Genomic DNA, 15,484 nt, shown 5'->3' on the forward strand with positions numbered 1-15,484 from the left:
TGTAGACCCTGTTCTGAGGGGGAAGACAGATTCTAGCATCAGGAAATCTTGACCTGGAGGTGGGGGGAAGCACAGCTCATCTTCCCACGAGGACTCAGGCAGAGGTGCACAGGAGAGCCAGGCACAAAAGGCAAACGCAGGAGTTACAGCCTCAAGTCTAAGGATGGAGGAAGGCACTTGAGAACAGAGCCCACAGGGGATAAGGGAAGCAAGAATGTGGGCTAGGGGGCAACAGCTGCTTCAAAAAAGGTACGTGTTGGGCTGGATGACTGTGGGTGTAGACAAAGTATTTGCCTAATTAACATGCATGATGTCCTGGGTTTGAATATCAGATAAACCAAGTGTGGTGGCGCACACATGTAATCCCAGCACTCAGAAGGTGGAGTCAGGAGGATCAGAAGTTCAAGGTCATCATTGGCTACATACATATCAAATTTGAGGCCAACCTGAGATATAATGAGACTGTCTCACAAAACAGTAACAGCAAAAACAAAGAATCAACAAAAACCTAATAGTGTCCTCTTGGAGGACCTGAAGCCACCAGCAGCTACAAGTCTAGGAGAATACAACCTTGACTCCCCGCTCTCTTTACTCACCGTTGTCCCTTGGTCCTATCCACTCTGCCATGTAACCTCTCTTAAAGGTTCTCACATTCTCCCAATAGAGCTGTAGGACTTGGCAGCCCTTACTCAAGTTCCTGCCCCTCCTGGCCAAGCCATCACAGAAGCTCCAGCATTTGATAACTGGAGCACATGGGATGCATTTCAAAATGGACACTATGGTTTGTCAACAGTGTCTCTCACAGACTGTTCTCACAATGTTCTTGGGAGGTGAACCCTCATTTCACAGATCTGGAGATGGAGATTCAGTGATGGTTCCTGCCTCATTCAACACTTAACAGCTCCTGAGGAGCCAAAGTGTTGCTTTCTCCTCAAGAGGGCACCGTCACAACAGAGGTGAGTGGTGAAGAAAAAAAATCAAAGCAGAATGGCCAGCTGGGCGATACAAATGTGGATGTTAGAAAAACCACCAACCTCTAGGAAAACCTATTTCCTTCCACTGGTTTTGGTGGCCAGACCTGGGCAGCTGAGCACTGCCATCTAGTGGCCATAGGGCTCAAATTCCCTTCTTCCAGGCAGCACCAGGGGATGGGGTTAGCCAGTCTTGATCTCACTGCCATTCTGTACTTGCACTGGGCAGGGGCAGGTGTGCAAGCAGAGCCAGTAGGTGACACTGAGATTGCACGGCCACTTGAATTAGAGGCTGGCATCGGTGGGAAACACCAGACACTGTGTAGATGAGTTGAGAGCAGAAGTGGGATTGTCCCAGGAGGAATTGAGGCTTTGCCGTGTAAGCAAAAGATCATCGGTCAGATTTTAATACAAGGAGAGGGACACTAGGAAGCCATCTATCCCCACTTTGACTTGAAGCAGGGCTCAGTTTGGCTGTGGACTCTGTAGTGAGGTTCCAAGCATCTGTCTCCATGGCTGGCAGCACCCTGTGGTGGAGTCTAAAAGTCGGCTGGAGTTTGGCCTGAGGCTTTTGTTTTTGGAGACTTCTGCTTGGGAAAGTTGAAAAAGAGTAACCCCCAGGGTGAGGCAGGAGCCAGGCTATGAGGATGGGAATCCCTGTGGCAACTGGGAGAGCAGCGGGCCTGTCTATTTTCCTACCAAGTGCCTATCTGGGGCAGATATGCATGAATATGGTGGGAAGTGGGCTAGGAACTTGGCTAGAGAGCTACCCAGCAATAGGGCTTAGGTAAATGAATGCATGGAGGGGAAAGCCACACAGCTGTTAAAATGATGATGTAGGCAAATGGCTATTGATTCAGAAAGATGTTCACAACATATTGTTGAAGGAAAAGCAAATTACAAAATAATTGGTGCAGTATGGGCCTGTTTTGAAAAAAACCATTTATATGTGTAGAAAAACCTGGCAGTGTTTATCTGCATGTGGCAAAACTATGGCTAATTAAATATTTAAATTGCTTATGTGTATTTTCTTTTCTTTTATTTTTAAAGATTTTATTTATTTATTATGTATACAACATTCTGCTTCCATGTACATCTGCACACCCGAAGAGAGCACCAGATCTCATAATGGATGGTTGTGAGCCACCATGTGGTTGCTGGTGCTGAACTCAGGACCTCTGGAAGAGCAGTCGGTGCTCTTAACCTCTGAGCCATCTCTCCAGCCCGCTTATGTGTATTTTCTGATTTCTCTACAGTGAGTGTATAATAAAACACCAATATGAAAGTTTGTAATCAAGTGTCTTTGTTTTGTCTCTACACACAAAGACCCTTTGAGAGAGTATAGCAAGGATCCAAAAGCCCAGTGGGGTTAGAGTGGAACTTGGTCCTACATCAGGGGTACAAGGAGGGGGTGAGGGGCAGAGACTGGAGGACTCCTTGGCTGGTACTGAAATAAACTCACATAAACAGGACGGACTCTCCAGTTTTTCTGTCAAACCTCTCCTGCTCTTGTCGTATCTTTTCCCTTCAGAACCACTTTGTTTGGACCTAGAAAGGCAGGCCACTCCTACCCTCTGAGATGTGTCCTGAGTTAAAGGCTGGTCTCTAGTAAGGCTCTTCCCTTAACATCCCCTGTTCTTTAGCGTTCCAGCTTATAAGAATATTAATAGTCACTGGGGGGCAGGAAGTGGTCATGCAAGCCTTTAATCACAAAGGGGCAATTGGATTGCTGTGAGTTCCAGACCAGCTTGATCTATATAGTGAGTTCCAGGGGACATGATGACATACTGCCTAAAGGTTGCTGGGAACTTCTCTCAAGATCTGCCTTACTATGCCGTTGTCCTCAATGGGGGAAGATATGGCTAGATCTTAAGGAGCTCCTTCCTTTCCCATGCTGGGACTCGCTAGGGGAACCTCAGCCTGTGCAAGTTCAAGTGAATGCCATGTCCCTGGTACCGAGTAAGGGATGCTGCTGTGTCAGGAGCTCAGGGGTCTGAATTGGCTTGAGCAGGGGGAGGGGGCAAGCAGCCAGGCGTTGTCTGTAAGCTGGCTGCCCCCAGGACCTCCTCTGTGTGCCCGCTGAATGACTCACCTTGGCAGAGACACAATGGTCAGGGTAGGCACACAGCCTGCTTCCCGTTGCACTCCAGGCCCCCTTCGATGCTTTCCGAGAAGTCCATTGATCTGGGAGCTTGTACAGCACCAGGGGCTGACATCCTGGCATCTTAGGATAAAAGCAGCCCAGCCCCCTTGGGGCTGCCCTTGCCGTATGGCTCCCTCACTGGCGGCAGAGAACAAGGCTCTATTCAGCAAGTGCCCTGGAGCAGGGATCAGAAGCTCAAGCATGGACAGAGGGAAGCAGGGGTGGGGGGAACTTAGCTGTCTGTTTTCCAGAAGCCCAAGGGCACAAATGGCTAAGGCGCCTGGGAGGGACCAGAGTGGAGGGGATGGATAGGCCTGAAGTCTCACGGCAACAGCCTCCTCCCCACCATTGATGATAGTGAATTCTGGCTTCCCAGACCTAGAGATTCCCCAGAGGCCTGATGTGTGGAAATTTGAAGAAGATAAATCTCCTGGGAGAATGAGGGGTGACCAGGAGGACAGGGTGTTACAAAAATGAAGATTCCAGCATGCACAACCAACTCATTCATAGCTACTCTGTAGAGCTGTCAGGGGCCAGGCTCGGGGAGGAGTAAAGGGAAGCTGGACCAGGAAGAAATGGCCCAGTAGGCTAGACACGATGCCAAAGAGGGGCTCAGGAAGGAGGTCTGCTATTGTACCCTATTAGGGTCCTCATGCATTCCTTCTGTCTTGCCCCTTAGACACACAGCTAGAGGCCCAGGCTGGCCCTGGAGTCATAGGGAGGGCCCCAAGCCCAGCCCTTCACTCCTGAACTCCAGGAATGAGAAGACAGGATGGCAGGGAGAGGACTCTGGACACCTGTTGGGAATGGGAGTCAGCAGGAAACTATCATATAGGCTGATCCTGGAGGCAGGGCATAGATTCTTCAAGTTCCTAGCATCTCACAGGCCCATGGAAAAGTGCAGAATGAGGGTAGCCCTGGCTTCTAGACGCTAAGAGCAGGGGGCAGCTCACCCAACCCAGCTCGTGCTCACCCTCTCTCTCTCTCTCTCTCTCTCTCTCTCTCTCTCTCTCTCTCTCGTGTGTGTGTGTGTGTGTGTGTGTGTGTGTGTGTGTGTGTGCGCGCGCGTGCGTGTTTGCTCACATGCTCGAGTGCACCTACACACAAATGCTTGTTCATTGCAAGATATTCCTGTGTGGGCCCATGTGCACTGAGGTTAAATGTCAGCATCAGGTATTGTTCCTCAGACACTGTTGCCTTGGTTTTCTTTGAGACATCGTTTCTCTCTGGGACCTGGAACTCACCCATTAATCAGTGAGACCCAAGGATCCTCCTGGTTTTCTTTCCCCAGCACTGGAGTTACAAGTACACATCGTCAGACCTGACCTTTTGTTTTCATTCTGTGACTAGAACTTGAGTCTTCATGCTTGACAGGCAAGCAATTTATGGGCTGTTTCCTCAGCCACTCTAGCCCTCTCTTGACCCATCTTACCAGAAAGGGGTTTTTCTTCATCACTGGTGAAGCCAAGCTGGTGTGCCCAGGGAAACCTTGACTCTAGTACAAAGACCTCAGTGGGGTGAGAGGAGCTCTCCCCGTAGCTGGGCTAGGGCCCAGCTCCACCCCCTCAGTCTATTCAGTGGGGTGCTGCCAGGAAGTCAGGGCAGAGCCAGTTCAGCCCATTCCTCCATAAAACTCTGACATCCCCAGAGCCAGCAGGGCCAGGGCAGGATGGAGCGAAGACGCATCACCTCTGCACGTCGCTCCTATGCCTCCTCCGAGACGGTGGTCAGGGGCCTGGGTCCCAGCCGCCACCTGGGTACCATCCCACGCTTCTCTTTGGCTCGAATGCCTCCTCCACTCCCTGCCAGGGTGGACTTCTCCCTGGCCGGGGCTCTCAATGCTGGCTTCAAGGAGACTCGGGCCAGTGAGCGCGCTGAGATGATGGAGCTCAACGACCGCTTTGCTAGCTACATCGAGAAGGTCCGCTTCCTGGAACAGCAAAACAAAGCACTGGCAGCTGAGCTGAACCAGCTTCGTGCCAAGGAGCCCACCAAACTGGCGGACGTCTACCAGGCAGAGCTGCGAGAGCTGCGGCTGCGGCTGGACCACCTTACTGCCAACAGTGCCCGGTTGGAGGTGGAGAGGGACAATCTGGCACAGGACCTGGGCACCCTGAGGCAGAAGTGAGGAGGGGGTCAGGGAAAATGGCTAGACAGAACCGAGAGGGATGCCTATAAGGAAGGGTACTGACTCTGGCAAGGGCTCGGCGTTTCAGCTGCTGCATTTCCCCATGCCTGGGAAAGGGAGAGCTATCTTTGCTCCCTAATATGATGGGAATAGGCAGGGAGAGGCCAGAACTTCAGCGATCTGATTCCCAAAGGTCTGCTGCCAGGGAGCCTGGCACGCGGGACATCTCCACACTGGGGAAGGCTGTGTGGGCAGCGAGGGCACCAGCCAGCAGGTGCTCTGCTTTTTCATTCATTTGGCACTGTGAATCTGACGAGTGAAGGCTTATGTCCACAAGGAGGCTCTGGTCTCTGAAATAGAGAGAATGAAAGAAAGGGCAGGCCTGGGTGCAGAACCCCGATGACTGTCTGTCACCAGTTTTTGTCATAGCTGTGAAGGAGAGGTCATGATACAATCTGTCCTAAAAGGTGGAACTCTGGGGCATGGTGCTTTGCTGAGTGGTGGACATTCGTGTGCCCATATAGTGCAGGAGGTGCACTGGTGTCTGTAAAGCGTGCACATGGTGGTGGATGCGCCTGTGCGAGCATGAGCAGGTGCACCAACCCCGATAAGGCACCTCAGTAATGAGTTAAGGCAGAAACTCTTATCTGCTGCTTACTCTCTCAGCCAGGGCCTCTGTTTAGGAAGCCTCTGCTCCTTACGTCTCCTGCCACTCTGTGGGTCCTGTGAGAGTGTTTTATGACAGTCAATTCCATAGAGGTTGGGACAGGGATCTAATAAGAGTTCTTAGGAAAGCATTAAGCCCATACTGTGTCCCATATCCCAGGCTCCAAGATGAAACCAATTTGAGGCTGGAGGCTGAGAACAACCTGGCTGCCTATAGACAGGTCAGAGAGATGGGAGGGATGGGCAGCTGGGGTGGGGGTGTGTGTGTTGGGGGTAGGGCTTGGGGGTGGGGTTAATGACTGCCCACCCAGACATAGGCCCTGAACTTAACCCTTCACTGCAGTTGCCTGCTTCCCAGACCCCCACAAGGAGGGAGAAGACAAAACTGGAGGTTGTAGTGGGGTGGGCTCTGGGGTCAAAAAAGGCCCTCTCCCCACTCCAGGAGGCAGATGAAGCTACCATGGCCCGTCTGGACCTGGAGAGGAAGATTGAGTCGCTGGAGGAGGAGATACAGTTCTTGAGGAAGGTCCATGAGGAGGTGAGGCCAGGTGGAACGAGGGAGGCCAAACAAGAATCTTCAAATGAAAGAGACAGACAGATGGACAGATAGATACTTAGAGAGGGAAACAGAGAAGCCAACTGTCAGGAAGAAAGAAAATGAAAGAGAAAGAGTGAAGACAGAGAGACCAAGGGAGGTGTTTTCCAGTGTCTCCTACCCCTGGAAAATGCACACAGGCCCTCCCCCACCACCATGTTTTGAGAAGCACAAGGCCAGGTCTTTAGTTTCTTCTCCACATCAGCTCTGTGAGCCCTTCTTGTGGTCTCCTTTCATAACAGGAAGGATGTTGAATCCTAGAGAAGTTAAAAACAAAACAAAACAAAACAACCACCCCAAAGTCACACAGCCTGTCTGGTTTCACCCTCTCCCCCACTTGTCACCAGGAAGATGGGAGACAGTCATGAAAACCCCTCTGAGGACATGCCATCTCAGCATTTGGGAGGTAGAGGTAGGAAGCTCAAAGTGTTTAAGGCCAATTTCAGCTACACAGAAGATTTGAGATCAGCCTGGTCTCCATGAGACCCTGTCTCAAATACACACACACACACACACCCCTCTGTTCTCTGACCTCAGAGCCAGGATGCAGGACATATTCATGCCTGGCTCCTGAACACACAGCCCTGGGAGGAAGACGCCCTCAGATTCTCATTCCATACCCATTAGGGTTTTTATTTCTACTTTTTAACAGGGTCTCACTGTGTAGCCTTGGCTTGCCTGGAACATTCTATGTAGAGCAGACTGGCTTCAAAATCATAGAGGACTGCCTGCTCCAGCCTCTCACATGCTAGGGTTAAAGGTTAAATGGCACATGCCCATTAGCTTAGGCTATGCACTTCCTCCAGTAAAGGCTGCCCCATTTCCCTGAGCCAGTGACATATCTGGGCAGGCAAAAGTGTGATGCTGGGAGAGCCCCAGCTGTAGCCTGGGCCTGAGATACCCCTTCTTTTACCCTATTAGGAAGTTCGAGAACTCCGGGAGCAGCTGGCCCAACAGCAGGTCCACGTGGAGATGGATGTGGCCAAGCCAGACCTCACAGCGGCCCTGAGAGAGATTCGAACTCAATACGAGGCAGTGGCCACCAGTAACATGCAAGAGACAGAGGAGTGGTATCGGTCCAAGGTACCCGTGGGCTAGCCTGCCTCTTCCAGGCAGCCCTTCCTGATCCACACTGGGGAATAGGGAAGGAGGCTTGGAAAATAACCTATCTAGGTGACCAGCTTGCTCAGAGAAGTGAGATGGCTTGCCCAGGACCACACAGGCATTACGACTTCCCAAACTACTCATTGTTATTGCTACTACTATTTTTAACCAGCAAGGTTAAAGGTTAACTAGTTTGCACAATGTCACACAGCTCCTAAGTGAACAAGGGATAAAGTTTCTAATCCTAACCCATCTCATTTGAGAGCCTGCCTTTTTGATGCCTCTGCCAGTCTGTGTCCTGTGTTCCTGAACGTCTACTGTGTGCCGGGTACTCCCCAAGATACAGAGAAACATTTATTTGGTCAAGGAGATATCAGAGTTTATACAGACTGGGAAACAGGGGCTTGTGCTAAACAGGCAGCTTAGAGACTCAAGAGAAGAGGGAAGGGCGTCTCAAGTAGAGAACAGGCGTTGTGAGGAGGCCTGAGACAGAAAAGCAGAGACTGGAGGTGTTGCTGGCCAGGGCACAGAGTCCAGTTTGAGCCGCAGAAGCCAGTGACAGCCTGAACATGTTGAAGGCCTGATAAATCCTTCGGTTACAGTTGCTGCACCTGGGAGAGACCTGAGGTCGACCCCACTTTTCTGATTTTCCAGAGACCGTGTCTATCCCCCATCCCAGGCAGCAACCTGGTTTGTGCACTGTGCCGATGGGAGGCTCCAGCCCTCCCTTCGACTTCAGTTCCTCTTTCGATTTAGTTTGCAGACCTCACAGATGCTGCTTCCCGCAACGCAGAGCTGCTCCGCCAGGCTAAGCACGAGGCTAATGACTATCGCCGCCAACTGCAGGCCTTGACCTGCGACCTGGAGTCCTTGCGCGGCACGGTGAGCACAGGCAGGGACCACTGGTCGGATGGGGGCAGCCGTCACCCAAGATGTTGCTGGAAGGGGACCGGGCGGGGGGGGGTTGGGAGGGTTGAGGGTAGATGAAGAGTGGTAAAGGGAGGAAGGAATCTGAAAAGTTGGAGGTGGGTAGGGGGCTGAGGCTGAGGGTGGGGCCTCAAAGCCCCTTGGAATCACCGGACCAAGTGATCAGTCGGTTCCATCCGGCAGAATGAGTCCCTAGAGAGGCAAATGCGTGAACAGGACGAGCGCCACGCGCGGGAGTCGGCAAGTTACCAGGAGGCGCTCGCCCGGCTGGAGGAGGAGGGCCAAAGCCTCAAAGAGGAGATGGCTCGCCACCTGCAGGAATACCAGGATCTACTCAACGTCAAGCTAGCACTGGACATCGAGATTGCCACCTACAGGAAATTGCTAGAGGGCGAGGAAAACCGGTGAGCTCATCTCCTTAGAGCTGTTTTTTCTCCTTAGAATTCCCCCTAAGGTACTCCAGTAGCCTTGTATTCCTTCCACCCCCAAAGTCCAGCCTAAGGCATAATAGGTATTCAAGAAATGACTGAAGGATAGATAGATAGATAGATAGATAGATAGATAGATAGATAGATAGATAGACAGACAGACAGACAGATAGATTCATTCAACCAGTATTAAGTTCCAGGGCTGAGGACTTGAGCTATTCCCCCAAACTAAGAGGCTGACTCCCAAGGCTAGCCAACAAAGATGGGACTTCTCCCGCCCACCTGCCAAGCCTCCATGCTCCTTCCTGGAGGTATTCTGTGGGGGCAGATAATACACAAGCTCCTTGCAGATTTTTCCAGCTGCAGGAGAGTATTAGCTTCTGGGCTGAAATTTAGGTGGAGGAGGTTGGAGGTTGCTGTGTGGTTAGGGTTAGGTTCCTAGTATCCACATGACAGCTTGCAATGTTCTGTAGTAACGCTCCGGTTCCAGGGGATCCAACACCCACTTCTGCCATATATATGTAGTTCATTACTTTAATCCCAGCACTTGAGAGGAAGAGGCAGGCAGATCTCTATGAGTGTGAGGCCAGCCAACACTGCATAGAGAGACCTTTGTCTGAAAGACCTGAGGTGAGGGGAGAGAGAGACAGAGAGACAGAGGGGGAGGGATGTAGGGAATGGAACCAGGCTGGCCTGGCAAAGGACTTTGAGATTTTCATGCTGTGATCTGGGAATGTTCTGGCCTCATCACCCCCATCCCTCACTGTCTTTCAGCATCACCATCCCTGTACAAACTTTCTCCAACCTGCAGATCCGAGGTCAGTATAGTGGGGCCTTGTGGGAAAGGGTATTGAATAGCTACCTCCTCCCCCAGGCCTGTGGACTGCTCTTGGGGACTGGGGGCAAAGGAATCCAAGTTCTCCTTGGGAGCCTTTAAGACCTTCCACTAATCCTACGTAGAGCACAGCATCCTAGGGCTTATAGCTGTCCCTGTCTCACTCTGCCCTATGCCCCCAACCCCTAGCTGTACCCTTGCAGAACTGGTGAGGTCTCGACTGATGCCAGGTCTGCTAGCCATGAACAAGCTCTGCCCTTCTCAATGTTTTACGTTTTGTTTTGTTTTGAACTGCTTGTCACTACAGGAGACAAAAGCACCAAAGAAGGGGAAGGCCACAAAGTCACAAGGCATCTCAAAAGGCTCACAGTACAAGTTATACCAATACAGGCTCACCAGATTGTAAACGCAGCCCCGCCAACTCTCGGTTAGATAGATGCCTGCTTTTCAGCTGTGTGTTATCCCAGCTAGACAGGGAGAGAGCATCATCAAGCCTATTTCCCCACTCCTCTTGGCCTCCTCTAAAGGACAGGGACCTTTCTCCAGAAGCTTCAGTCCCAAGCCCGTCCTGGCTATGTGTGATTAGGTTATACCAACAGAGCTAGCCTATGTTAAAGGGGACTTGTCCCTGGGAGTAAATGTTCCTGCTGAGCAAATGCCAGCCTCTGCCTCACCTCTTTGCTGTCACTAGGTGGTCCCCTTGGGTCTTGCAGTGCCTCTGGGCAGGCTCTGTGTTTGATTCATGGGTCCCCAAGGCTCTGTTGTTTCACTCAATGCTGACTCAGCCCAGAGGATTAGCTCCCTCTGGACTGCTGCTCTTGTAGTGAATAAAGTTTTATGTTCCCTGCTCTTCATTTTAAATATTACTGAGTGTGACATGTTCTATTTTCCTCTCTAAGGGGGATGGACCAAATTACTTTTTACTGGTATGTGGCCCTTAAGTGATTCTTAGATGCAGGGAGGAAATTTCACGTAGGAATATTGGCCATACATATTTCAAGATGTAATTCAGCATTAGAAAGTTAATTATGCTGACCAGGTAAAAGTAATAGTGCCAAATTCTAGACAGTCAAGGGCCACTAGAGTCCAGATAAGTGACAGAAAAAGGTAAGGATGGGGAAGGGTCCCACACGTATTAATCACTAATTGTGGCACATGTTAACATGTGTTAGTCACCCCATCACCATCTCCAGGGAAGTAGGCACCGTGAGCACTTTTTGTAAGAGAGGAAACTGAGGCCTCTATCTTGATGTAGCCCTTGGTTGTCAGGAAGCCAGGTGCCAGAATAGAAGGCCGCGTGGGCTACAGGACAGCAGTAAGATGTGTCTGTGCTGGGGGGCAGTTGGGAGTCTCCAGCCACTTTGGGCAAACTGAGCCTCTCCCTACCTAGTTAGATAGCCCTGTATTCATGCCCCTGGGTGCATGATGGGAAGCTGGATACAGGACAGGCTGTTTAGTGCCCCAAGAGCCCACTGAGGCCTCCTCTCCTCGCACCTGCAGAAACCAGCTTGGACACCAAGTCCGTCTCAGAAGGGCACCTCAAGAGGAACATCGTGGTGAAGACGGTGGAGATGCGGGACGGTGAGGTGAGCAAAGGCTCTGGTTGCCCCCAGGAGTTCCTGAAGCGAGACTGCAGAAAGCCTGGGACTAGCTCACAGAAGGTCCCTATTAACTAACTACCGGGGCTCCCAATGGAAATTTGGAAGAAGGGATTGACCTTGAATGCAATTCTCCTTTCCCAACCCTTCCTCAGGTGGTGTGTTAAGGGCAACCCGGGTACCAAGGCCTCCTGATGGCTCAGCTCTGACTGGGACAGTTAGGGAAAGAAAAGGCCTTCAAATCTTACTCAAAGGAGCTTTCCAGAGAGGAATGGGAACAGGAGATAGACACAGCATGCATGGCCTTCTCTATTTGTTGGGGTGGCAACAGAGATAGCTTCTCCTGTGCCATAGTGTCAGGCATGGTGTTAGATGCTTTACAAGTGGCATTTCACACCCCAATTGGACCTCAGCATGATGCAATTACAATGACAGTCAAGGGAGGACAGGTCAGGATAGTTGGGAGCTTGCCTCAGGATGCACAGCCTAGCATGGTGGGTCTGGGAGCTATGTCACCCCTAACTGTGCACTGTGCACCTTCCCTGTCCCCTGCAGGTCATTAAGGAGTCCAAGCAAGAGCACAAGGATGTGATGTGAGGTGTGCCCACCTGGTGGCCCCTGCCAGACAGTGTGAAGGGCCCAGAGCTCCCCCTCAGATAGCCCTGTTCCCTTCAACATCAGCATTCCCCTTCCCTCTGTTTTTATGCCTGTCTGCTGCCCGGGGCTCAGTCCTTACTGCTGACAGATGGTACATACTCTGTGCCTCCAACTAACAGGATACTCACCCCAAAGGGGCAGTCAGGAGGGGAGGGGCCAGCAGCTGGGTTAGAATTGGAAGGAAAGAGGAAAGTTGGGCAGAGCAGGGAGCCTTAACAAATCATTTCCTTCATCCTTGTTGTTATGGAAACTGTGGCCAGAGCTGATGGTCTCTGGGAATTGGACTTTGAGTTTCCACTAGCTGCTGAAGGAAGACAGAAAGTCGGACAGAAAGGGGAGGTCCCAAGGCAAAGTAGCTCTAGCCAGAGACTTGTTTCCAGAATAGCCCTGACTGATCTAGGAGTGGGTGGGGAGACCTGCTACCTGGAATGGCCACTAAGGCAGACCTAAGAGTCATCACCTTCAGAGTGATGACTCGTGTCTCAGCCCTACTGAGTTGCCACTCAGCTCAGCAGCCTGTGAGCATGTGGAAACTTGGTTCTCAGCCCTTGGGGGGATCTATAGCATAAGTGGAGAAGGAAGTAGTACCAGGAGGGGGTAGAGGTGGGGTACCTGGCCCCTAAGTGTGGATGCAGAGAGATCAAGTCCAGGAAGGCCCCCCTACTCAGGCTGGAGGAGCACCAGCAGAGATGATTCAGACATTGGAGTTGGAAGTTGTAGGCAACCAGTTACACTTGGCTCTGGGTCCTGGGAATCAAAGAAATGACTCATTCTCCTGAAGACACTGAAACAGGAGAGAGGGACTTCTTTCCATTGGGCAGGGTAAAGCTGTGTCTCGGTTGTCAAGGTCTATTCCTGGCTGCATGGTCTGTATCCACTCAGTTCTCTGCCCCCGTGACTGCTGCTTTGTAATCCGGATGAAACTACTACCATCCTTTTGAGGCTCTCCATCCCATAATTTATAGCTGCTGTTCTCCAAGCAAGGGGCCTGTGTCCTTTTTATGCATACTCATAATATTACCTATGTTTTTAGTCATCATCCTATTTGACAATTTGGGAAACTGAGACATGAGCCTGGTAGACTGGCTCCTGTTCCAGCTGCTTAGAGACAATTTGGGACTATGCTTCCACACCAGAGCACCTTCTCTTGGGCTGGTTGGTGGGGAATTGTGCCCAGCAATGGGGCTGAAAGTGTCCACTCCATTGTCCTTTCCTCCCCTCTAAGGTCATAAAAGGAGAGTGGGGCCCCTCCTCTTCCTAGGACATTGTACCCTCTCCTCCCACTCCTTGCTGCCTCTGCTAACCTCTGCTGTCACCTTTACTCACTAAGAAGAAATAAAGACATGTGTCATGGCCTTCCGCAGAGTGGGTCTGATTTGTTCAGAAGCTGGGGTGAAGAGCAAGGCAGGAGTCAACTGGCTCATTATTACAGGTAGTCTTGAGATCCTGACTCCATTGCAGCAGCTACCTGTCAGATCCCACCTCCTACAGAGTGCTGGCGCTGTGGCCTTTGCTCCAGACCTCTTCTCCTCCCCAGTCCCTAGCCTGGGTACCACCATTCAGAAAGTCCTGTGTTGGATCTCCATTTTCCTCACTCATCCCCATCTTCACACCTGCTGCTCTGCTATTCCCAGAACAATCGGAAGCCGAGGAAGACATAGCTCCTCCACTTTCCTTTCTCTTTCTCCATCCCACCCCATCCAGTTCAACCAGGGCCCAGCAGTAGTCCTCAAGAGCAAAACACCCTCAATGTCAGCAACGCTGACAGATGACCTGATGGGTTTATCAGTTCACTTCCTCCTGCAACCTGAGTGTCAAGTGAGAAGACTACTGTCCATTCCCTTCCTGACTTCAGTCTCTGACCTCTGACCTCCCTCAGGCGTCTCCACTTTCCAGATTAGACCCAGGCCCCTCCCATGAAACTGGAGAGCAAGTTGTAAATAAAAGACTTGTACATCACCTTGTCACGTGTCCCAGCCCAAGGTGCCCATCCAGGAGCATCTGGTACCATTTAACAAACATACTGAAAATACAACTGGCTTTCACAGTTGGAGAAGGGCATGGGTGGAGAAGTTGGGACAACAGCGGAATGAGTAGCAACAGCACCGACAGACATGAATGGTGACAAAGATTGCGGTGATGAGCAGATAGCCTATCAGGGTGAGCTCCACAGCACTGCGAGTCTCGGGGTCTGAGAGTGAGGCTGGGTAGCGTCCTCGAGATGTTACTCCCAACCGGAAGCCAGCGATTCTCAACCCTTGCCGCCAGCAGTAATAGATGCCCCGGTCACTCAACTGGGTAAAGCGGATGTGGAGATGGTTGCCGTGGTCGATGAACACGCGCATGGATCTGTTGACGCCTTTTAGGTATTGTGTGCGGTAGAGGGGCTGGCGGTCTTTGTCCCAGGCTACAGCATGCTCTGGCCGGGCCCCGGGACAGGAGATGATGAGGCCATGGCCTAGTCTCTGCTGATGGAATTGAATGGGCACCTGAGGCAGCCAGGGACGGCTGCCCATTTTGGACACATAGTTGTAGATTGTCAGCATACCCTTCCGGATCTGATTCCTCTTCTCACAGGACACTAGGCAGCTCTGAATTAGCAGCTCAGGTGTGTGGTACCTGGTCCTGATCCACAGTTTCCTTGGCACAGCCCGAGAGCCACAGGACACGACATCGGGCAGTGTCTTAAGGTACCGAGGGGAGAGGTCAGGGTTCTGCAGGTAGCAGAGTCCAAGGCGCCACTGTTCCCCATGCACCCCACAGCGGTCACAGGGTGTCCACTCCCAGAAGGTAGTAAAGACATGGAGGCTTCCAAAGTATTCATCCGGCAATGGCTCCTGGCCCCTGTCCTTGAAGGTGGCTACCATTCCCTCACTGCTTTGGATGTCCACATCATAGGCATAAAAATAGTCCCCCTTACGGGTGCCACAAAAATATAGGCCTGAGTCCTCGGGCTGGGCCCGGAAAACCAACAGACTGAACATCCGGATGCTGAAGCGAACCAGCATGCTGCTGCCTGCTCGAACATGAGCCGCCTCTGTGAGCAACCGCCCATCAAAGTCTGTAAGCACTGTAGTGTGGCTGCTTCCCAGGTGCTTTTGGTAATACCAGACCACAGCTGAAACATCCTCAGGTTTGCAGTGGCAGGGAAGCTCAAAGCTCATGTCAGCCAGATAGGCAGCATTATCAAACATCAGGAAAGCTGGGCAGGGAGTCTTCTGAAAAATGTTCTCCTTCTCCACGATTTCAAAGGCCTGGAGACTGCCCCAGGCCCACAGGAGCACAGTGGTGTGGGCCAGACTCATGCTTGTAGGAAGGAGGGTCTTAAATGGGCAGGGCAAAACCTAAGGCACCAAAGACCTATGGCTTTTTAGAAATCATGCTGAGAGGAGGCTGCTACATAAAGAAAGGGTCAAACAACCAGTAAAAGAA

At 51.5% G+C, this 15,484-nt stretch overlaps 2 protein-coding genes across 3 annotated transcripts; one reads left to right on the forward strand and one right to left on the reverse strand.

Moving 5' to 3' along the window:
- The first annotated feature begins 4,783 nt into the window (after positions 1 to 4,783).
- Positions 4,784 to 11,992, forward strand: Gfap (glial fibrillary acidic protein). Of its 2 annotated transcripts, XM_027428007.2 has the most exons (10): positions 4,784 to 5,238; positions 6,069 to 6,129; positions 6,351 to 6,446; positions 7,425 to 7,586; positions 8,364 to 8,489; positions 8,718 to 8,938; positions 9,737 to 9,780; positions 10,105 to 10,224; positions 11,298 to 11,383; positions 11,951 to 11,992. In XM_027428007.2, exons 1-10 carry the CDS (start codon positions 4,784 to 4,786, stop codon positions 11,990 to 11,992), a joined length of 1,413 nt encoding a protein of 470 aa, XP_027283808.1. The 2 variants fall into 2 exon arrangements, with proteins under 2 accessions (XP_027283808.1, XP_027283807.1); XM_027428006.2 differs by lacking the exon at positions 10,105 to 10,224.
- Positions 7,949 to 15,384, reverse strand: Fam187a (family with sequence similarity 187 member A). Its single transcript, XM_035447407.1, has one exon. The coding sequence runs from the start codon at positions 15,355 to 15,357 to the stop codon at positions 14,095 to 14,097; it is 1,263 nt and encodes a 420-aa protein (XP_035303298.1). The 5' UTR covers positions 15,358 to 15,384; the 3' UTR covers positions 7,949 to 14,094.
- Between the last annotated feature and the right edge of the window lie 100 nt (positions 15,385 to 15,484).

The sequence above is a fragment of the Cricetulus griseus genome, chromosome 7, assembly GCF_003668045.3.
Source record: "Cricetulus griseus strain 17A/GY chromosome 7, alternate assembly CriGri-PICRH-1.0, whole genome shotgun sequence".
NCBI classification, from domain to species: domain Eukaryota; kingdom Metazoa; phylum Chordata; class Mammalia; order Rodentia; family Cricetidae; genus Cricetulus; species Cricetulus griseus.

Coding starts and splice junctions, on each gene's coding strand:
- Fam187a (XM_035447407.1), bottom strand. CDS start 15,357: ATGAGTCTGGCCCACACCACTGTGCTCCTGTGGGCCTGGGGCAGTCTC.
- Gfap (XM_027428007.2), top strand. CDS start 4,784: ATGGAGCGAAGACGCATCACCTCTGCACGTCGCTCCTATGCCTCCTCC. Junction 5,239..6,068: donor CTGGGCACCCTGAGGCAGAA/GTGAGGAGGGGG, acceptor CCCATATCCCAG/GCTCCAAGATGAAACCAATT. Junction 9,781..10,104: donor CTCCAACCTGCAGATCCGAG/GTCAGTATAGTG, acceptor TTGTCACTACAG/GAGACAAAAGCACCAAAGAA.